Source organism: Acanthochromis polyacanthus, chromosome 15, assembly GCF_021347895.1.
Source record: "Acanthochromis polyacanthus isolate Apoly-LR-REF ecotype Palm Island chromosome 15, KAUST_Apoly_ChrSc, whole genome shotgun sequence".
NCBI lineage: Eukaryota > Metazoa > Chordata > Actinopteri > Pomacentridae > Acanthochromis > Acanthochromis polyacanthus.
Genome location: NC_067127.1, coordinates 21,581,465 through 21,604,772, shown reverse-complemented (window position 1 = coordinate 21,604,772; position 23,308 = coordinate 21,581,465). Strand labels below are relative to the sequence as shown.

The window sequence follows — 23,308 nt, the reverse complement described above, 5'->3', positions numbered from 1 at the left end:
GTTTTTCAGTGACAAGAAGGTATAAGTGTATGATTTTTTCATGTAAAGGTGTCTTCACAAGAAAGTATCAGGGCAACAACAAGGATGATAGACACAGTGAGGGAATGAGTCCAACCACATCTTGATGATGCCCAACAACAACATGACCACAGTGTCAGAGTTAAATTTAGTTGTGTTATCATGGAGTTTGGTACGTTTTTATTTGAGTTCTGTACTTGATTTTTCTGTTGTTACAGTAATCTGTCAATGTGTAGAATACATAATTTTGAGAGGGTTTGGAAAGTTAATTAAAAGTTACTGAACCCAAAACACTCAAATGAAACAACTCACGGGACTTTTTCAAAGTCATAATATGCAGCCATCAGTAATAGAAGATAAAATGTCCTTAAAGGGACTCACAACTTCATATGATCAGAAAAAAATACTGCAGGTGTGACCTCAGGATACTGAGTGGTTGCCATGACCATGAGAATGACTATGACTATAAAGTAATTCTGAGCAAACAGGGAGTTTGTCAGTGGAAAAAAGGTATCTCCATCATGAATTCACATGCTGTGAAGGCTGTCATTATAGAATATATGCAAAAAAGATGGTCCAAAATCTAAAATGGGTCTAGTCCTGAAGTGCACATGCGGGTTTAAAGATGAGTCTGTGGACTGAGGTCTGAGTTATCAGACATACAGTGAACATTTCAGGTTTACTTTGTGAGATTACAGAATTTGCCCGATGGGATCGATAAGAGCATTTCTATTCCATTCTATTATAAGCTATAAAGGAGTCAAATCAATCAGCTTCTTAGGATCCATATTGGCCACATTTACAATAATGTTTTGTTATTACAACCAAACGACAGCTAAACAATGCTCTGTTTCTTATAATACAAAAATATTCATGTACAGCAGCTTATAATATAAATAAGTGAGCAAATTGTCCCTGACATATTACAAATGTATTTTTTTTCTCTCATGCATTACATCTTCACTACTTTTCCTGCTGTAATAGTTGATCTGCTATGTAAGCATGTTAGTATTAATCAAGAAAAGCTTGAGCAGTGACACCTTAAAGACAGCCAACTTTTTCGGTTTCAAAGATTACCATAAGTTGGGCTATTCTGAAATAGACATGAATGTGGTAGATGTAAAATAAACACAGTGAAAAGTAACGATGTCCTGAGGGCTCTGATCAAAATGTTGTTTATTCACAGGCAGAACAAAAGCATACAATGTAAATTCAGCATAACAAGAAGGAAACCATTTAGTCTTCCAAACATAATGAGGGCTTCTCTGCTCTTTCATCTGCTATTTATGAAGCTCATAACACTGCACAGTATAGACAGCAATGTGCAACTGTTTGCAACCATTTCCCCTAAACACGTACTGAAATAAGTGTGGATGATGCAACAGTCCATAAGAGAAGGTTCAAGTAGGCCTGTCTGATCGCAGTTAATTGAGCTGACTGCCATTATTTTGCATGATAAAATCATTTCCAATCACCTGGATAGAAACAGCTGGATAAAACTAAGAGAGACAGTACCAGTCAAAAGTTTGGACACACCTTCTCATTCAACGATTTTTATTTATTTTAATTATTTTCTACGTTGTAGACCAATATTGAAGACATCAAAACTATGAAAGAAAACATGAAATTATTTTGTAAACAAAAAGAAAGTGTTTTATAATTTAGACTGACAACAAGACAATGACCCCAAACACACATCCAGGTGCTCCACGCCTCTGGAAGTCCTTTAAAACTGTTGAAAACTATTCCGGGAGACTACCTCATGAAGCTGTTGGACAGTATGTAAAGAGTATGCAAAGCTCCCATCAAAGCAAAAGACAGCATGCTTTAAAGAATCTAAAATGCAAAACATTTTTTGGTTTATTTAACACATTTTTGTTTACAACATAATTCCATGTGTGTTCTTTCATTGCTTTGATGTCTTCGGTATTAATCTACAATGCAAACAAATATAATTAAAATAAGTAAAAGCCATTGAATGAGAAAGTGTCCAGACTTTTGACTGGTACTGTATGTCATGTTTTGATTACTATTTTTCCATTACTTGCACTCATGTCTTCTGTTATGGTGTGTTTGCACTAACTTTTAACCTCAAGGCACATAAATTCTAATAATTGATTATAGCTATAGACTTTACCGTCACAAATGTATTTAAAAAGCCAAATACCACAGTATCTTTGAAGGCATGTTGTTTGATTGTACGCAAAATGAAAAAAGAGAGCCCCATAAATCTGAGAAAAAAGTGACACTTAAAGGCATTATTACCATTAATCTAAAACTAATAGAGGCATTAAATGAACATTTTAAAAAAAATGAACAAAGTAAATGTTAGGTCCAATTATTTCTATGACACTTAATCAACTAAAAATGTAATTATTGTGGCATTCCTGGGTTTGGCTGGAAGGAACCACCCATTTACGTATGTTATCACAGACAACAAAAATTCCATTGTCACTTTTGTACACTATGAGCACACTCAACCATCATGGGAGCAATGTTATGAATAAAGGCTATTTACAGCAAGCTTTCCTCTAAAAACACAACATCCTACATGGCTGGAGAGGGTTGTTTGGAAGATCTATACGACTCTCATCAAACAAAGAGATGTCTATGTCGTGAAAGTAGCGTTGCATATATACCTATACCCAGAAAGTACCACAGTACCTCACCATTTAAAGCAATTCTACATCCTGTTTTGCTACTATTGATATTATAAATGAGCAGAATTTCCGATGATCAATGTCGATTGTCAATATGCAAAAGTGAAGCAGTGAGTGTTTGAAACTCTGCTTCCCTGCAGGAAAAGTGGGCGTGACAACTGCTGTTTTCACTCCAGCAGCTTTCAGAGCCCCAAAACACGACTCCAAATCCAAAAGAAAATGCAGAGCATCCACAACTTCTGGATAAGATTGACACATGAAGTGAAACATGGAAATATTTACTCAGGTAAGAGACAGGAAGAGAAAGCAAACACAAAGCCACCAAGTCAAACAGGCAAAACATGTTTTAAAGTTAAGTGGACTGAGGTGGCCAACTCACCCAAATAAGTGAAGTATCTCGTCGCAGACCTGTTGACGTGAGCTATGAGCTTTGTCTTTTTAGCTGACCATGTGGAAAACACCTCTATATGCAAACGCAGACTTCACAGTGGCATTAACTTTGCCATAGCGAGCAAGCTGCTAAAAGTCAGGCGTTTACAGCGTGCAGATCTACAACACCAGATACAGGGATCAATTTATAGAATGTAATTTTAGACCCCTCTAATCAGGGATGCAGTCAGTAGGAAACTATGGTTACCCTTGCAAGATGCGCTTTGAGGTCTAAACTTGCTCAAAACCAGATACACCTCACCACCTCCAACTAAGGGCTTTCAGACTTGAAGAATCTCCATCCGGTGATAATTGGTCCTGACAAGCCAAACCAGCAACCTTAACCTCACCTTGGCGAGTCAGAATGTGCCTCTAAGTTTTACTTGCTTTCTATTCTTAATGTGTATCAAGGTGAAATCATTCCTATATCTCTATAAACTTTTATTTATGCATAAATTTGTTTGGTAATAAAATGAATAGGAACACAATGAAAAAAACACAGCGTACCTTCTTAAATAGGTTCAAGTGATTACAACCAAAGTTAGGTAGTTAAATTCAAATTAAATGTTTTGTCTTCTACTTGTTATTAAAATAAGTAACTAAGACTGGTTAATAATATGATTTCAATCAAAATCTAACTTTTATTATAATAAATGTTTGCTCTATTTTGCACTGTGTTGACACAAATACTATTTAAGCTCATTCACAATCAAAGTTCTTTTAGAAAGACCGACATCCATGAACAAAGTGATAAAATTCAAGCTGTAAACAAAAGGTAACAAGAACACTACCTTTTAAAATGATCATATAATAATAATGATAATAATAATATTTGGGTACCAAAACCAACTATGTTTATGCAGCTCTTCAGTTATCTGAAGAGAAAAGAAAAGAGCTTAAGAATTAATTTCTAACTCGTGCAGAAACTTTGTATGCAACGTCCTGTCAATACTTTGTGAAACGATATTGCATGCAGTCATCCAGTGTTAAATGATATTAGATTAACTGACAGAATTAACCAAGTTAGCCCAAGAAGCAAAAACAAGACCCTTCTGTTACACTATACAGCATCAAGTCAGTTTACCTACAGCATCACATCAAATGACTGACAGTGCGCCGGTGATCTGGAAAGTTAACCAGGGAAGGGGGAGCTAACTAGCTTAGTGGCTATCACAGCTATTCACATTAGAAAAGTGTAATAACTTAAGGTAGGGAATAGTTTTCATGCAGTAGTAACTGAGCTACTTCTGCGGTACAATATCTGAACTGGACTTCTACCGACATATTGTGACTGGCCATCAGAATAAAAGAAACCTACACGGAAGGTTGCCCGGTTAGCTAGTACCGTGCTAGTCCACTCGCTAGCAATTAGCTTGCATGGTAGACATGTCATGTAGTGACTAGGGTAAACACCGGCTTTCAAGAAGTACTTGTCTGTTTGACCACCCATACATCAACGTCCGAAGATGGCAAGAGTGATTTTACACATATAGAAAAGGCAAAGAGCATCATGTTTCCCAAATAGCCCTACTAGGCCCAAAGATAACTACTAGGAAGAGCTAACGTTAGCGAGCTGAGGTTACAGCTCAGCCTGTGTCGTGTTTAGAGTCTGTTGACACTCAGCGGCCGGTTGTCAAACTGAAACTGTTGGTGTCAGAGCTTCTCAGAACTTACCGTGCAACGCCGAAGCCTGGAGAATGGCTCCCGAAGTGCCGTCAATTACTTTGATGCTGCCGCGGCTGGTAACGGCCAAGATAGCATTGAGGGCCGGGTGGTAGGAAAGGCTTCGCAGGCCCTCCTCGTCGCAACGCAGGCAACCGTCTCTCAGTACAATCCAGTCTGAGGAGGTGGACGAGCCGGAGCCCGGCGAGGCCGCGGCCGCCATCTTTCCTTATTTTTCCCTTCCTCTATGGGTTTGTAATGATCCGATGATACACGCAACACTGCTAAATCTAAGAGACAAACTCCGTACTATCACTCCTCTGCCACTGCTGACTCCTTCTGCGGCTTCTTTTCCTCCGCCCGTTACCGCAGCAGTGGCTATTCACCATCAGCACTGAGGAACTCCAGGCTGGCCTCCCTGTCACTTCACGATAGAGAAACGGAGCTAGCGTATCTCTCCGCCAAATCTCGCGATAACACGAGCGTAAACGAGAACAACGGACGAACAAAATACTGGGAACGTCAAAATAATAGCTCTGCAAAAAACATAGACTGTATATATACAGTCTATGCAAAAAATAGACCACCATAAAGGTTACAGCTGTGTGTTAAGCCGTTATAACACAAATTGCCGCCTCAAGCATTCCCACACATCTGAATCTGACTTCAATATCAAATTTCATTTTATAGGTCCATTGTTAGGCTGAGTATATCTGACTGCAACTACAAAGATTTTTCAGCATTAATTTGTTGCTTTTTTATTTCGAATGTTTACACCCAAGGCAGATGACAGCAGAAGATGACATTTAGCTGTCAAATTAGCATTTCAACAGCTCCACAGTGTTTTGATAGAAAAAGAAAACAAAGAACATCAACAATTACACAATTAAACAACTTAAACAAATGTAATTTGAGTAGAATGGTTAAAAGAGTATAGAAAATAAATGCATTATCAATAATAACAGCAAATTTACATTTAAAGAAAAAAGCTGCAGTGTTGTCATTAAACACCCTATGTTAACCCTGGATGACTGCTTGTGACAAAGTTTGTGGCTTGATTGAGCAATATTCACATTTACACGATATCATGAACAAAATGCAGAGTGGGATGAGGGAAGGTGCCAGCCCACATTTAACTCCCTTTGTGGCCACAAAATAGCAGCAAAGTGGATGCCTTGTGTTGCCATGAAGCCTAATGTCCACCATTTTAAAGAGCTGTCTTGTTAGCTTCTGTTGCTCACTTCTGTTGTGTGTTTTGTCAAAGGTAACCGCCAGCATTAACCAAAGCTAAGTTCACTTCTTTAAACACATAAAGCAGACCAAAACACAAGGCTTAAAGTTGGTTTTCCTACACACAAGAAGAAATCCTTCCTCCAGCATTACCTGTGTCATTACCTGTGTCATGACAGTTACCAAATATTTAATACAGGCAATAGAAATTTCCTCCCAGGCCTATTTTTAGGACTGGAACCCTTTCCTGATCATGTCTCAGTTACACTGCCACTCCTTCAATTCCTGTCAATAAAACACAGTTGCGGTGTTTAACTGACAGACCTCATCTGGCTTCTTCTTTTGCCGTGCTAGCATGAGTCTCAGTGGGCTTCATGTTGAGGATAAAAATAGAAACAAGAAGTTTTACCAAATTTGGACCGTCCGGCGACAAAGATGACCCCTGTGACCTTGAAAATGAGGTCATGGTCACCAAATGCGAACTTGACCTGTGTCTTATTATGGTACACCTGTGTACCAAATATGGTGAGGTTACATCAATATTTTATGGAGTTTTCGCGCGGAAACCAAATTGTTACAGACAAGCAAGCAAGCAAGACCATGCAGCTGAAAACAATACCTTCCGGAAAACGCAGTTTTGCCGGGTGGTAAAAACTAAGACATGAATGGAGGAGTGTCAGGGTCCTCTCCTCACCCTATTCCTGTCTGGCATCCCAAATACCCCATCCTATCTGTCTCCCTCCTTTGTCTCTCCCTCTCTTGCTCTCCTCTCCATCTCCCTCCTTTTTCTCTCCCTCTCTTGCTTTCCTCTCCCTCTGCTCTCTCCTCAGCGCTGCACCTGAGTGGAGTGTGGCTTCACAGCTACCTTCACTCAGGTGATTACCCACCTCTCCCAGGATCCGGGCAGCTGTGGCTCGTCAGCTGATTACACACAACCTGCAATAAAAGACTGGCTCATCTTCCCACCTACTGCCAGATTGTTAAACTAGACTCTGCAGTCAGTTATTCTCTTGCCACACTATTTCTCTTTGCATTCTCAAGAGATAAGCAATTCTAACATGCTCTTTTGCTCTCTTCTCCATTGGAAGACCCAGCTGTCTGGAACCCCGTCTGATCTGCCTGTCTACCCGAAATCCCTCCAAACCCCTCCTGGACTCCGTCGGCACCAAGCCTTCCCCCTTGGACCCCCCACTCGGCTCGTTTCCCGGATTCCCCAGCCATTCTCCGACTTCGATCCACCTCTGGCCCTCCACCAGCTCCTCTTCCCCTCCGGCGCCCCTCCTCGACATACTCCCACAAGACGCTAGCCCAGCCACCATCACGGCCCCCCCGGATCGGCAGCGTCTGACGTCCCTCACGCCGCCGACACCTGTTCCCCCCCACTGGCTCTTGCCCTCGTCTCCCTCCGGTCTCCAGGAATCCATCCACCACCACCCGCCGCACTCTGGTTCCTCTCACCTCCCTCCACCATTCAGTGACAAGATTACCCATTCCAATTCACTTTAATTTTTCCATTTTACCTCAAAATAAATTCAGGAGATACACTTTTGCAAAGAATCAAACATAACCACATGTTATTTTTAGTGATTCCACTCCTCAGATGGCTGTAAGGGGCAAAAATATGGTCATAATTAGTAACAAATATTGGGAAATGGTTCATGACAGCAAGCCTCCTTTGAATCTTTGCCACTGTAATTTAATCATTACCTTTGTTATATCTGGATGTTCCCATAAGCTGCTGCCACTGGTTGACACCAGATCCCTCACAGAATATAGGTTTGCCTAATGCCTCCGCCTTTTCAGTGTAATAAAGACATGGTTGTGTTGAAATTTGTTTCAGCACAAGGTGACAATCAAAAAAATAATAATGTGGAAAGCCATAAGTCCCAGAGTTTACTGAGGCTACCTGCAACTCACAAACAAGCACCCTGATGACAGAAGAATATAAAGAAAGCATGATTTTCTCCCTCTTTGTCCTGCAAGAAATAGTAACCAAAGTCACCAAATCAAAGAAGAAATACAGCACAGCCATCAAATGCTTTCTGTGTAGGACTTTTGCACATAAGAGACATGATGTCATCAGTCTACAGATGAGCATCACAGATATCGAGGACAAATGACCAGCCTTTCCTTCTCTCTCTCTCTTGTTCTCTCTCTCTCTTTCTCAGAGCTGCCAGGAGACTTTCATTAAGGTAAGCGGCCATTACGCACAAAATTACGCAGCACTGCTTGAGCTGTGTTATTAGAAGGACTATAAAATGATTTTAGTGCAATAATTTGCTTTTCAGGATCTTATTCTCACTAATACTTCACTCAGAGGCGGATCTTGTCAGAAAAGGTTCAGGTAGCTTTAGTTTCTATCTGAATTTTCAGAGTTCTTCACTGATTTTATCTCAGTACAGACAGAGTCATGATAACAGGTGACTTAAATATCCATGCAGATGCTGTGAATGACAGCTTCAACTGCATTTAGCTCATTGTTAGACTCAGTTTTTCTCAAAATGTTCATTTTCCAGCCCAGGCTGCTGGAGGATTTCCCGTGATCCATTCCTCTCTCCTCTCCTCTTTATGCAGTTAGACGCCACCTTTGTATGTCACTGACTTTGTGTTTTGTCCTCTGCAGGTTTCTCTGGATCTGGAGCTGCATGTTTCTGATCTGCTGTTATCGGCCTCAGTGACCTCCAAAGTCTTCATGTTCTCTCCTTCCTCTCTACCCTCAACCCAACCAGAAGTTTTTTTTTTAACTTCCCAACAACAAGACTTTTTTCCTCCACACTGTTACCGCATGCTTGATCTGATCATACTGCAAAAAGAGAGATCCTCAAATAAAAACCAAAAGAACACAATAGAACTGTATCTGTTTGTTTAAAAGTGTAACATAATGCACCCTTCCTTTTACACTTATTTTTGGAGAGCATGTGTTATGGTTTTCAAACTAAATTAGTTTAAAAATGTGCTTTTAAAACACTGGTTTCTCACAAACACCTGGACTCCATCTTAAAGCTGCACAGCATTTGAACATACTGCTGGTTGTGAGTTTACTTGGAGTAAATACACTAAAGTTAACCGTTTGTATCTGAAATTCAGTCATAATGTGCACCAACTAGTGTCTGTTGTGGTTGACAATAAAGTGGCTATTCTGTTCTATTCTGATTAATCCCTGCTCATGCTGCATCCTTGTCCTAGATGACAGGACGCATTCAGTCCCTGGATGTGTTCCAGGCAGAAAAGTTAGTTTTTGTTACAATAGGAGGAGCAGTTTAAGTGCTTCGGTCCTGTAGCATTTTTCAGAATGAAAACTGCAGATTTGAAATCTTCAGTGTGTGTGTGGTCAGTCATTAGAGATGCTCACATCCTGAGCTGTGCAACATAACCAACTGTTATGCATTGTTGCCTGTTTTGGTTCTCCCTTGTGTCGTATGCTATTTACTACAGTTCAACAGTTTCATTTAGCAGACACTTTTATCCAAAGCGGCACATCTGAAGTAGATACAGCACACAGTTGATGCCCCTGAACACATCATCAGTGATGCTTCCTGGACTGTGTCGGCTCTTTCAACATCACACTCAACAGGTACCTAGTACATAACACATTGACTTAATGTCTGTCAAAGTCCAGATACTAATGTGCCTCAAATCTGACACGTGTTGGATTCATGTCTGAAACAATAATGCTCAGTTTGCACTGAATGTAATTCTGGGATTTTGCAGAAACATTCTTACACCTCCTTCAGTCACGTTTTCTGCCCACAGCTGCTGGTTATCAGATTATTTCCTCTGACTTTAATAAACACCTGCAGCATCACACGTAGCAGCAAAAACCATCAGTTCTCTCTGTGTATTTACACACGTGTCTAGGCAGTGGTGACTTCTTTAGTGAAAGTGAGATGGAAGCTTCATGAAGCAGTGAACCACTTTGACACAACTGCTTCAACAATGACACACTGCTTCCAAGTATTTGACAGCCAGAAGAGTGACATCTGCTGGCTCTGTGTCAGAACAGCATCTAAGTGGAAAAAAACTTCACAGTCAGTGGTGTTTGAAAGATGGAAAACAGAGTGAGCAAGAGTGGCGCGAAGAAAGCAAGAATTAAAAAGAGGAACGCTCTAGAAACATGCAGCCAAATGTGCTGAAACTGTAGACTTTTTCATAAAAACGAGCTCGCGGTTTGAAACGACAAATGAGGACAAAGAAACTGTCGGACAAGATATTGAACTTTGCCTTCAAACCACCGTTCAAGTTCATTATGAAGTCTGTGAATTGTGTTACCTTGCGGCATATCTCATAACATTATATCATTTAAATAAAAATATGATGCGACGCCACATAACTGGGAAACTTTGTCTTGTAGCCCCTCAGAGTCTGAAGAAATCCAGCACCAAGCAGCAACCATGAGCCCACAAGTCCAGAGTGGTTCTTGAATGAATATGAATGATATGAATATGCATTTTTAGTGTCAGAACCAGAGCCAGGAGCCAGTAGTGATGAGGGGATTACTGCTGTCAGTGTGGAAGGAATAGGTGAGCTGTTGGAACAGAATGTGTGAACAACCAAGCATTAGTTCCAATATAACCACTTTCTGTGCCCAAAAAAATAGCAGTGACCCCTTCTTATTTTTGACTCATTAAAACTAAGATAGTAAATACAGGAAGCCCACAAATGAATGCGAATAGAATGAAAGTAATATGAAACAAGCCTGCAAATTTTGCCATTGAAAATATCTTAATTGGTTAAGTCAGAATGTGTGTACAGATTATTATTTTTTATTGTGATGCAGGTGCAGGCGAATCTAGGGAAACTAGAGGAAGTGTGAAAGGGAGAGCAGAGTCTCCTCAGGGACTGATCACAGCAGCAGAACCCTGAACCACAAGTTAGGGATGAGACAGGTGAAGATGAGTCGGTTGATCGTTTTGGTTATATGTTATTATTACATGGTGGTACTGGGACCTTAGAAAGTTACTGTTTATACGGATGTATCTGTAATTCATACTAAAGTGCAGTCTTTGACAATTCACCAACCTTTGAGGCCTATCAGTAGAATTTGATGTGTGGCAAGCATAGCAAGCCAAAGTTCCACTTTTTTTTGCTCATATGACACCCCAAAATGATGATGGGGAGTCATTCATAGGTCCACAAAAATGTTGGCATAAGATTCTATATACGGTCATCATTTGTGCAAAGTTAAAAATTCCTAAGAAATTGTCCAAATTCAACCCACATATTTTCCAGAGCTTGGTTTAAGGTCCCAAGTAAACAAAGGATCAAAAAGTAAACTTTGAGCAAAATCTGAGATGGTGGAGTTACATACTTAATGACACAGACTGACCCTACTGTCTCAATGCTTCCAGGAGAGTTGAGATTTTCCTTCATAACAACACTGGCTTTCGGGCTGGTATGTAGCTTGTCACTGCTCCTGGTGCATTTTACCCATATGCAGAGTTCAGATCAGCCTGTTGCTCTCATAACATGGACACTTATACACACTCAGTGGAAAGGATAAACCTGGTTGAAAGGTAGACTAGATAAAATACCTAACGGTTTTACTACTATTCAGTCTTGGATGAGCTGTCCATTAGTGGTCACCAGCCACTGTTGACATTAGTCTTTGCTGCTATGTGGTGACTGAACCCTTTTCACCTTGGAGAAACCAGGCTACATCTGCTGCTGACACACAACAGGCTTTGAAGGTTCAAAAGTTGCAAAGTGTCACATCTTGCTGCTATTGTGAATGCAATCTATGCAGACTTGTTGTGCTTCTCTCGTGTTACTGGTAGAGTTGCAATTGACAGTTGTTGGAACAGGATCAGTAACATTGGTGTTCAGTCATTGTTAGATGGCTGATACTTAATTCAGGTTTTGTGGGAAGTTTTTCTTGCTCAGGTCTGGTGATATGGATCAAGATTGTATTGCAAAACATTTTCAAATGTCTCTTGTCCATGGATCTCAACATAGCTTATTCACAGTTGTGGAGATTACTGACTAAATTTCAGTATCTTTTGTAGGTGGCTCTGAGTTAAAGCAATTGAAGCTTTGTTCTCTTCACTGTCCTCCTCCTCCACCTCCAGCAGCCAGCCGTAGCCTCGTTGCCTCAGGAAGGTGGTGGCGTACGGGTCTTTACCGCCGTCACTGCCCATGCTCAGTTTAACGTCCGGGGCGCTGATGGTGCCGCTGAGCTCTGTGGAAGACATGTTTGTTTACAGAGTGCAGCTTCAGGTCATAGTCTGGTGTGGGATAGGAAATAGACAGTAGCAGAATGTTTGACAAAACTCTGCACATTCACAAGATGAATACTTAAAAATTGTAATTCTATATTACCATCCTAAAATCCGTCCTTCCTCTTAATGCAGCATGACGAAGCTCACTAATGTTCCTCTTAATCCACAACAAAAGTGAAAGTTAATTTCAGTTTCGCTCTCAAGTGTACTCGTGCTTCTCAACAAATTAGTTCAAAAAGTTCTATATTTATGAAAGTGAAACACAGGATCAGAATCCAAGTTGTCTGACATTTACGGCGTGATTTCTGTGATGATCTGGGGTACCACGTCATCTGCTGGCATTGGCCCACTGTGTTTTTTGAAGCCCAAAGTCAATACATCCATCTAACCAGGAGATTTTTGACAACTGCATGGTTCTATCTGCTCACAAGTTTTATGGAGATGCAAATTTCCTTTTCCAGTAGGACTTAGCACCCGCCCACAGTGTCAAAAGTACTGCGACAGGTAGTTTGGGAGTATGGTTTGCTGGCCGTGATATTACTGTGGGGCTGCACAGTGGAGTAGTGGTTCGCACTTTCGCCTTGCAGCAAGAAGATGTTCTCCCTGTGTATGCGTGGATTTTCTCCGGGTTCTCCGGCTTCCTCCCACAGTCCAAAATATGCTGAGGTTAATTGATTACTCTAAATTATCCGTAGGCCTGAATGTGAGTGTGATTATTTGTCTGTATGTGTAGCCCTGCGACAGACTGGCGACCTGTCCAGGGTGTCCCCTTCCTTCACTCGAGTCAGCTGGGATAGGCTCCAACACCCCCCGTGACCCTAATGAGGATAAAGCGGTGTATAGAGAATGGATGGATGGATATAGAATTCAGTTCACTTCATTCTTTCTACAGCATGGACTTTGTTGCATTCAGTGTTTAAATTTGCTAGACCCCTGTTCTAAAAAGGAGAAAACACAAATGTTCTAGAAACCTGTCACTAATTTGTTTCAAACTAAAAATTGTATTATTATTTATCAGGCAAATAACAAACTGGAAACCACTAAATAGTCCTCATTCACGTTAACCAAAAATCTTAATATTTTCTATGACCTCCTTTGGCTGTGATAAAAGCTTGTATTCTTGCTGCCGCTGTTTTTACGGACTTTTCAACAGTCTCTTTTGTTACTGAGTTCCAAATAGTTTCTAGCTGTTCCCAGAGAATTGCTTTGGATGAATATTTTGTACCATCTATTTTGGAATTCAATAAATCTCAGCTTTGTTCAATGGATTAGAGTCAGCTGACTTAGATTGGAACCCAAGACCTCTAGCTGTGAGATGACAGTAATAACAACCAAACCGTGCCACCCCATTTCTAATGTCATGGTACTAAATATAGCTATTTAGATCTACTTCATTTTTTTTAAACTTACATTTAATTTAAAAAGTATTTTAGATAGTCTTGCAGCTTTAAAATTTACTCAGTATTTTTAGGTGCAAAGATGTCACCAAAAGGGTCAAATAAACCATAGTTTGAGTTTTGGATTGCATATACTGATGGGTATATTGCATAATAATCATTTAATATTGGTTTTGGACACAGTTGAAATAGTAAATATTGCTCCTGATAAACACTAGCATTGCAGCAGAGGTGAGTACACCCCAGTACAATATCACTTAAATGTCAAATAATTCAAAACTTCTACCACTTCACAGTAATTGGAATATTTCCAGTAGAGTTTAGGCTTAGATTCACTATATTAAGAACAGGCCTCGCAGTATTAACTCACTGTAACAAAGTACATTTCCCATTTCAGAAGTATAAAACTCTCGTTATTTCAGTCCTTCCTATGCCAACTTTTTTCTGGTAAGACTCAATTCTCCTTGTCACGGAAAATAGTGTCCCGTCTGTGTACATCTGTGGATGGATTCATAATTCCTACTTAAAGTACAGTCTTTGGTTGACAACTGACCAACGTTTGAGGCCTCTAGCATCGGCAGAATTTGATGTGGCAAGTATGGCAAGACAAGGCTCCACTGTTTTATCATGCCAAAACATGGGCTCATGGTCTGTATATTGTCATTATTAGTGCAAAGTTACAAGCTGTTGTCAAGCTGTCTTTACCATCATTATCTAATCCTAACTCTACATTAACACGTTTTGAATTAGATCTGTGGCTCAATCCAGTGTGCTAATATGCAGTACCGTCTAACAGATTGGTGCGAATACTTCTGTTTGTTGTATGTAACACAGTGATCAGTCAGGAAACATCAGATGATTAAGTGACAAATTACTCTATTAATTTACTGTAAGTATTGTTCAAATGATTATATTCCTGTGTTATAAAGCTGACAAACAGGACTCGGTGGTGGGAGAACAAGGCACCACATTTAGTAGACAATGCTTTATATCACTAACTGCCCCCAGTTAACCCGCTGTCTGTAAAAACCGAAAAGCATAAAGGACATTTCTCATAGTACATTACAGTGCATAACAAGGAACATTACTGTGTTGTGGTGCTCTCTCTTTTGTCAAATTCTCTCTTCAGCATGAACATATACACACATATTTGGCACCACATTCTTCAGTATTGGTAAGACTTCTAAAATCATGACATAAAGATCCAATCCATTTCCAGCTTCAGGAACTACAACTACTGCAGGGCTATGGGGACTGCACTGCACTGGTGAACGAGAAGTCTGCATACTGAAGTTGAAGCTGCAAAAGCATATGCATTTTATTGACCAAAGACATAAGGGACAAAACTATATACATTGATATATATTCCCAAGACTCCCATGGCCTGAAAAAGAAATAAACACCTTTTTAAAAAAAATCCTGGTTTTGTCGTTTGATTCTCCCCCCCATGCTCCACGGTCCTTGAGAAGGTCCACAGTTCCAGTACCTTCAGTCACACACCAGTATATAGTGATAGGAAGTAGATATACAAAAGAAAAATGGGGTATATGAGAAGGGGCTTCTTTGTTTTAAATTCATCTCCGACGAGCAGCGAAGCAGCACTGTATGCAGCCCAGAACACTCCGAACAGCTGAAAGATGAGAAAAAACTCATTATCATCACATTCATTCATCAGAAACAGCATGCAGCTGGGATTGTAATCAGAGAGAAGAAAGAGGTTGTTGTGTCTATGAAAACTAAGCAGAGAATTTTTATTCAACACATTTACAAGCAATCTTCTTCTCCTCCCAAAGACAGGAACCATTGGTCCTACTGAGGGCCGTAACTGACAATGTTTCTCAATATCTATTTATCTGCTTAGTATAATCTCATCTTTAGCTCTTGTCTGCTGTTAGCAGCTCTTACACTCTTGACAGCATTTTAATAACAGTGGTTGGACGATAGTTGTCGTATTTAACTGGTCCAAAAATGTGATATTATACAAAAAACTTGATATTATTTTATTGTCCCCATCCTCGCAATGTCATGCATATTACTGATCCATTCATGGCTTTTCTAAACATGAAAACCGACACTGTTTACAACAACTGAAAATGTTCATTACTGGAAAGTTGTCGACTCACTTTGATTAGTGTAGAAACAACCTCGAACCCTCCAATCACTAAGAGCAGAGGAGCTATGACGATGAGAGGAAGGAGGGAATATCCAATCACTCCAAGAACCTGGCCATAAGAAACCTGCTCAAAAGAAGAAAAGTTTGTGTTGGACATGTTTGAGTCCGTCTGCAGTGCATTTAACAGGCTGCAATGGGCTGACAGTGTGTGAGCTGCACATACCTCACCACCGAGAACACGAGCCAGCAGGAATATGGTTAGAGATCCGAATATCCAGATGGTGACGATCCAGGACACAACCTGTGAATGGACAGCACGGTTTAGTGCTAAGACTGAAAACTGGAAGAACTTAACTATGCTGAGGTAGATGGAACACACGACGTTTAGGTTTGTGAATGCTATAATAACTGTTCTCAACAACTCAGTTAAAGTAAGAATGGCATGGCTAGGATAAGCATTACCTCAGCTTAGTCTACGGCTTTAATTGATCAGCGATTTAAAAGGAAAATTTCACTTTATGTCACGCTGGTGTATTTCTTATTAGTGTAGCTACTCTGGCTGTGTGGATCCTGCAAGTTTGACAGCTGTTCCTCCACTCAGTGCTTTACTACTGACTCAGGATGTAAACTGTTGCTGCACAGACTGGGACCTGTTGATGGCAGACTGGTTGAATCTCCCTCAAACACATCGAAAAAGCTTCTGTTCCAGGCAGCTAATTTCTAACTTTCAGTCAAGGGAAAGAGTTCAAAGCTAAAGCCACGACGGTTATATTAAATGGAAATACATCAAGTTGAAAAAACACTGGATTTCCCCTTTAAGGAATCACCTGGTGAGCATGCTCAATAAGCCAAAGCAAACACGAAGAATGAATGCAGCAGAACAAGTTCACTTTTTGTTGTAAAACACTGTGCAGAGAATGCCAAAATCTTTTGGGTTGCCTAGCAACATAATATTTTGTGTGAGCATGACACCATGCACAAAACCTGCCCTGGAGAAACAGCTTTATGTTGTATGCTTCTTTTTTTTTTTTTTTTTTTTTAGAAATTTCATTGTGCTGTTTTCTAATTCTATGCACAAAGTATTGAAACAGTTGATTTATGTAACTTAATTTCACAACGCAAAATCTATGAACACCTGTTGTGGAGGTTTTAACCTCTGTTTAGGTGTATTCTATTAAATCTACACTGAAAAAGAAAGATGTACTTTCATTACTGATAATTGATTGTATATACTGGCTTCAAAATGTCTGTAGAGAAGACATAAATAGCTGGTTCAGAAGGGTTTGGTGTGGTTCTAGCCCCAGAACAGCAGTGTGATGACATACCACAGCCTGTTTGAAATTTTTATCCCATTTCTGAAATGTAACACTTACTATACTTTAGGCTTTAATCCAAGTACATTTTTACACAATTTGACTTTTTTACATAGAATTTTTCCGTTTCATAATTTGAATAATGTGTATTCATTTTGACAGATTCTGCTTTTGCTTCCACTGTTCACCACAAGATTTTGGGAGGACCTCCTTAAGTTATATCTGAGCTATCAATCAGGATTTAAAACTACTGGAAATGCAACTTTCAGGTACTTTTATGGAGTTGCAGTAGTGCTGTCTGTTGTAATTGTGCAAGCGGATATTATGCTGCATTACACACAAAAAACATTTCAGAACTGCATATTAAAGGACCAGGACAACGAATACTGAAAAACAGGAACTGACCTCACTTGTGGATAAAACACTATGACCTGATCACATGTGTGTGCAGTGGAGTGTACTTATGTTTGATATTCCTGACGCTGCTGTTGGTTTTAATGGGCCCCAGTGCTGCTCTGGGCTCAGTATGAAATGACAAGAAACAAATCAATGACAATACCATCACTTCCTTTGTTTACCCTGCGACCATGTTCTTCAATTACCCACCAAGCAGCATGTTGAACTGACCTGTTTTATTTGGCTCTTATTGTAGTTTTTCATGACATATCCAATCATACCAGCACGGTCAGCAAAACAAGGGTGAATTTATAGGAAGCGCAGATGAGCCAGTAGTGTTGATTGTGTCCTGCTCACCCTAAACTGTCCATAGATGGAGATCATGGAGAAGAGCAGCACCACGGCCAGAGGGCCCCAGAAGTCCGGGTTGTCTCTGACCACCTGCCGATTGTAACCCAGTGATGGCATTGGCATCAGCACACATCGAATCTTGTAATAGATGTCCTTCAGGTCAATGTCCAGCTCCTCCCTGCTCGCACAGAAAAGACAACATTACAGGGAGCTTAAGAAGAACTCCATATTCCTCACAACCAAGGAACTTTGGGCTGTGCAGTGCTGAACATTTCTGATTGGTCCAGCATTGTATTTCAGGCACCACTTTGAATATCTGCAGTTTGTCTTTTGTTCATTGCGCTTTAACGCGTTATCATGGAGTTAACAGGGAATTCATGCTTTCCATGTCAGAATGTTCACAAGGACATAAAGTGACGGAAACTTCATCCATACAGACCCCTCTGCCTGAAACAATCACACAGACCTTTATGATTCATCATAACAAGGGCTGTAATTGAAGCAGCTACTGCAGGACCTGGTAAGTAGTATTATTTATACTAACATGCTTTCTGTCAATGCTGTCAAACACGGTGGGGTTTCTAAATTTTCTGAAAATCCTGTTACATTCAACTACACATGGCACGCCTCAGGAATAATCACTGGGACAACGCAACAGCACAATCTGCAACTCGCTGCTTAATCCTGAAGGAAAAAAATGATTGCAAAGTCACAGGCAGCCTTTCAGAAACTGTGGTCTGTGTTTAATATGAGGGGCAATTTTTGGCAATTTTATCTGAGGGCAGTGATAATGGGTGTGGCTTTAATGGCATTCATTTTTGCAGTTAAAATAGCACATAAATGTCAATCTCTGTGATTGCTAAGCTTCCCCTGAGCCATTACAGTTTCACTTACACTGAAAAACAAGATGCAGACTTTTCTGTTTCTCCAGTTGTGCTTTAACTACCTCAGTGACATCTGACAACAGTCATCATTGTTAGAAAAAGACAAAGACATAATCAGAAGAGAACATGCGCTCACAGAAGAGGTTTGTTCTCTTCACTGTCCTCCTCCTCCACCTCCAGCAGCCAGCCGTAGCCTCGTTGCCTCAGGAAGGTGGTGGCGTACGGGTCTTTACCGCCGTCACTGCCCATGCTCAGTTTAACGTCCGGGGCGCTGATGGTGCCGCTGAGCTCTGTGGAAGACATGTTTGTTTACAGAGTGCAGCTTCAGGTTATAGTCTGGTGTGGGATAGGAAATAGACAGTAGCAGAATGTTTGACAAAACTCTGCACATTCACAAGATGAATACTTAAAATTGTAATTCTATATTACCATCCTAAAATCCGTCCTTCCTCTTAATGCAGCATGACGAAGCTCACTAATGTTCCTCTTAATCCACAACAAAAGTGAAAGTTAATTTCAATTTCAATCTCAAGTGTACTCGTGCTTCTCAACAAATTAGTTCAAAAAGTTCAATATTTGTGAAAGTGAAACACAGGATCAGAATCCAAGTTGTCTGACATTTACGGCGTGATTTCTGTGATGATCTGGAGTACCACGTCATCTGCTGGCATTGGCCCATTGAGTTTTTTGAAGCCCAGCACCCCCCACGACCTTAGTGAGGATAAAGCGGTGTATAGAGAATGGATGGATATTACTGTGCTTGTTTGGCCAGCAGACTCGTCTTCCCCACCCGGCTGGTCCCATAGAACCCCATATGGTTTACTGTCAGGAGGAAGATGAGAAACATGCAACTCAAAACTACAGATGAGCTGTAGGCTGCTATCAAAGCAACCTGGGCTTCAACACCACCTCAGTAGTGTCACAGGCTGATTGTCTCCATGCCACACTGCGTTGATGCAGTAGTTTGTGGTAAAGGAGCAAATATTTAGTGTAAAAATGAACATACTTTACAGAAGTGGGACATTTCTTTCATGTAGATCCTATTTTGGTTAATCTTAGGAAATATGCCAATAATTTGTGATACTGGATTTTTAATTCCATGATCTTTAAGCCATAATCATCCAAGTCAAAACAAAAAAGACTGGAACTAATTTGCTCTATGTGTAATAAATGCAGATTAAAGGAAAGTTTGCCTTTTTGAATCAAATTACATTTTTGTTACATTATTCTAAGTTGTTCATCTGCACTGTTACGTTCTGTGGTGTGTTTGAGTAGGCAAGGTAGATTGTGTTTTTTCTTTCTCTCTTTTCCCTGTTCCCAGGTTACGCCGGTGGGAGTGTCCAGGTGCACCTGTGGCTCCTTACAATCAGCAGGGATGGTAAAATGATGAGTCAACCTGACCGTCATTGCCAGTGGGCCAGATCAGCTGCCAGAGTGTGGTGTTGATGTCTTGCATTGTGTTTAAGGCCAAGGGCCTAATTGTTAAAGGGCTGTGTGATAGGGTGCCCAGCTTTGTGTTGAAATCTTATTTTTATTACCTTCGCCAAGGAGGTTATGTGACACCCAGCGTTTGTGTGTCTGTCTGTTAGCAAGATAACTCAAAAACGCCTAGGAAGATTCAGATGAAATTTTGAGGGTATGTAGACTATGGTAAGAGGAAGAGCTGATTTAATTTTGGTGGCAATCCGGAAAGGATCCTGGATTCTGGATCACTTTGAATTTTTTAGTATGTTTTAGTATGTGGTCCAAAATATGACAAAAACATCATAGGTTAGTATGTCGTCCAACAAATTGGAACAAGGTGTCCGGTTAGCTCAACTGGTTAAGAAGGTGATTCATAAACAGAACTGTGTCAGAGATGCAGGTTCAATTCCAGCTCATGATCCTTTACTGCATGGGTTTCCTGTTTTCCTCTCTATCCTTGGCGGAGGTCTTCACTCTCTGAGTGCTTTTCTAGTTTGATAAATGACCTCTTTGTTGAGGTCACAATCAGTCTTACTGTCTCTGTTCCTTCTTTCTATTTGTTACTCCCCTCATCCCCTAGTTCTTGGAGATGTAACATGCACTATTACAGTCCTTGCAAACAATGATAAAAACTTAATTTCTCCAGGAAGACATTCCTGCCAGCTGCCATCACCGTGTCTAACAGGTTTCCTCTGTCTCTGCTAAATCTTTCCAATCCAGTCTGCTGTTTCACTGAACCCTGAAGATCATCGACAACAATATACAGTTGTGCTGAGCAATTCAGTGACAATATCTAATTTTTACTTTTCTCACATTTAACGGGATTTGGTTTGGATACAGTTTTCAAAAGGTTTTCACTGGGGAACAGAATTAAATGTGATGGAGCATGAACACACGAAACTGTCACACAAGTATGATAGCATGAATTTGTAGAAACAACAATTTAAACCCTGAGACAGGCATGTTGCATCACATAGGTCCTAAAGTGCATCCTTGATGATCTGCTAATTACATTGTTTCAAATTGCAATTTCAATTTGAAATTCATTGCTAAATATAAAGTTACATTCAATGATGTCTTATTGTACAGATTTTAACTTGTGTTTACTTCACTTGCACTGATGTACAATATGTGGTATATTATCTAGTAAATATATCATTATCAGTGTGTCGCATACATTGAGTATGTGTTCAAGTAAATGTTACAGTTCTCCTATAGAAGTCCTATTTTAGTCTGGCTTTCAAAGTATTCCATTTGTATTGTATTTAGTGGATTATGGTTATTGTGGTGGCCTTTTAGTGCTTCTTATTTCTCACCTACAATATTTACTCTTGTGGTTAATGTGTGGTAGGGGTTACACTCCCATTTCCTCTTGGAGAACACTAACACTATCTCTTCTGTTAAACAGCTACATCTGCATACTGACATTATTCAAACAGTGAGTGTTAGGAAGTCCTGGAAAATATCAGTGACCAGTGTAAACAAAAGTCGAAGTTGGATTTTGGTCAAGTTATAAAACGTATTGAGGGCTACTCTGTATATTCCTACTGTAATGTTGTTGTTACATGGACATTAAAAAAAAAAAAAAACTCCATTTAAGCAGTGGTGTTTGTTCGTGCCGTTCTGTTCCAGCCACGTATCAGGACTGAAGTTACTTAGCAAAGCTAATCGATAGCTTACATACGTGTTATTGTGCAGTAGCTATTTAAAATTACACGTACTAGGGACAAGCATGTGTAGTATTATTTACTGAATATGAGGGTGTTCACAAGCTTCTTTATGGCAGCTAAATTTCCGAATGTAAACAGGTGACGTGCTCTTTTAAGGCCTGCTAGCTGAGAGCTAGGCTAGCGTTAGCCTACCTTCAGCCTCTGTCGAAGAGACGAACGTGAAATCTCCGTTGGTTGGAGAGAACTGCATGTTTGCTTTTCTGTTACACGCCTCCCGTCCAGAGAAATGGCATTAAATTATCGGCCAGTGAAATGAACCGGGGCTCGGCAATGAGGCTGTCATTTATCACAGCTCATGGGTGAAGTTAGACTATCGCATTTTGTTTTCGTCTGTCACTGCAGCGGTGGAAACAAGCAGGAAGGGCAGAGGAAGCTGGGAAATCAGACACGTCTTATGATGCGTTCACGTCCTCACATGATGCTCGGACATTCAATTAAACTCGATTCAATTTAGTCATTAAATTATTAATGTTCATCCAAAGACCAGTAATGATTGTCTGAATGTTACTGATCCATCGTGCGAGTTACAGTAAGTTACACAATGAAGCTTTCTGTGTTTTTACTCTTTTACTAAGATGAAAGATATGAATATTTCAACCACCCCTATCTGTCACTTCATCCAACAGGATCATAGAAAACACCTTTGGCATCATGTAATCTCAGAGGAGGATTTCTTGTTAGTGGAAACTGGTAAATGTCTTGGCTTTATCAGTTTGCTGGAGCATTTTCCCAAGATGTGGACTAATATCTTCTCCACTTAGGTGAAACAGGAGTCTTGAGGATGCTGAGGTGGACGTGCTGAGTGGTGGTGCCGTTGCTGTGGGTGGCTTGCAGGGAGGGGAGCTCTGATATTCTCCAGGAACACCATGACAGTGCCGTGCAGCCCTCTGTCACCTGCAATACACAGATAGAAGTTTGACACTATGATAAGTTGTAAATACACTCACATACAATCACATAGTATATCAAGAATCATCCTCATGGGATCAAATTGCAGAGGTCATATGAGGTGACACTGCATTTAGTCTTGATTCTACTTCAGAGAGACAATCTACAGTCATTTTGCTTGAATTACAAATAGGACACCGTCGTTATCTTTTACCATCTGTTCAAAACCATTTGCAACCTTCAATATATAAGATATATATATATATATATAAAAATTATAATTACAAGAAGCTTACTCAACGTAACTTAGACATAGCAGCTGGTCTCACCACCATTGTGTACACCTTTCTTTTCATTCTTGCTGATTCTCTTTCATCACACCTGACACTTTCTCCACCTGTTCCAGCCTGCTTCATACACTTTTTCACCTCTTTTCCACATTCTCCATTGCTCTAGACTGTTGACCATAAGCACTTAAAATCCTCCACCTTCATTACCTCTATTTCCTGTAACCTCACTCTTCCAATTGAGTCCTTCTCATTCACACACGTATTCTGT

General features: G+C 40.2%; 2 protein-coding genes across 2 annotated transcripts in view; both read right to left on the bottom strand.

Annotated features, from left to right (window-relative positions):
- Nucleotides 1-5,224, bottom strand: part of birc6 (baculoviral IAP repeat containing 6) — a 131,560-nt gene extending 126,336 nt beyond the window's left edge. The window contains 1 exon segment of the mRNA XM_051959794.1: nt 4,782-5,224. Coding sequence (XP_051815754.1) covers nt 4,782-4,992 — 211 coding nt within the window. The 5' untranslated portion in view covers nt 4,993-5,224.
- A 9,246-nt stretch (nt 5,225-14,470) lies between these two features.
- Nucleotides 14,471-22,238, bottom strand: yipf4 (Yip1 domain family, member 4). The gene is made up of 6 exons (XM_022199137.2): nt 21,995-22,238; nt 18,805-18,958; nt 17,791-17,962; nt 15,948-16,025; nt 15,735-15,848; nt 14,471-15,241 (listed from the first exon to the last, which is right to left on the bottom strand). The coding sequence occupies exons 1-6, from the start codon at nt 22,050-22,052 to the stop codon at nt 15,104-15,106; spliced, it is 714 nt and encodes a 237-aa protein (XP_022054829.1). The 5' UTR covers nt 22,053-22,238; the 3' UTR covers nt 14,471-15,103.
- Nucleotides 22,239-23,308: the final 1,070 nt, after the last annotated feature.

Excerpts from the sequence above, each read along its gene's own strand:
- yipf4 (XM_022199137.2), bottom strand. The coding sequence starts at position 22,052 with ATGCAGTTCTCTCCAACCAACGGAGATTTCACGTTCGTCTCTTCGACA. Across the intron at positions 15,849-15,947 it reads CTCGTGTTCTCGGTGGTGAG|GTTTCTTATGGCCAGGTTCT; the intron begins GTATGTGCAGCT and ends TCTTTTGAGCAG. Across the intron at positions 15,242-15,734 it reads TTGTTTCTACACTAATCAAA|CTGTTCGGAGTGTTCTGGGC; the intron begins GTGAGTCGACAA and ends CTCATCTTTCAG.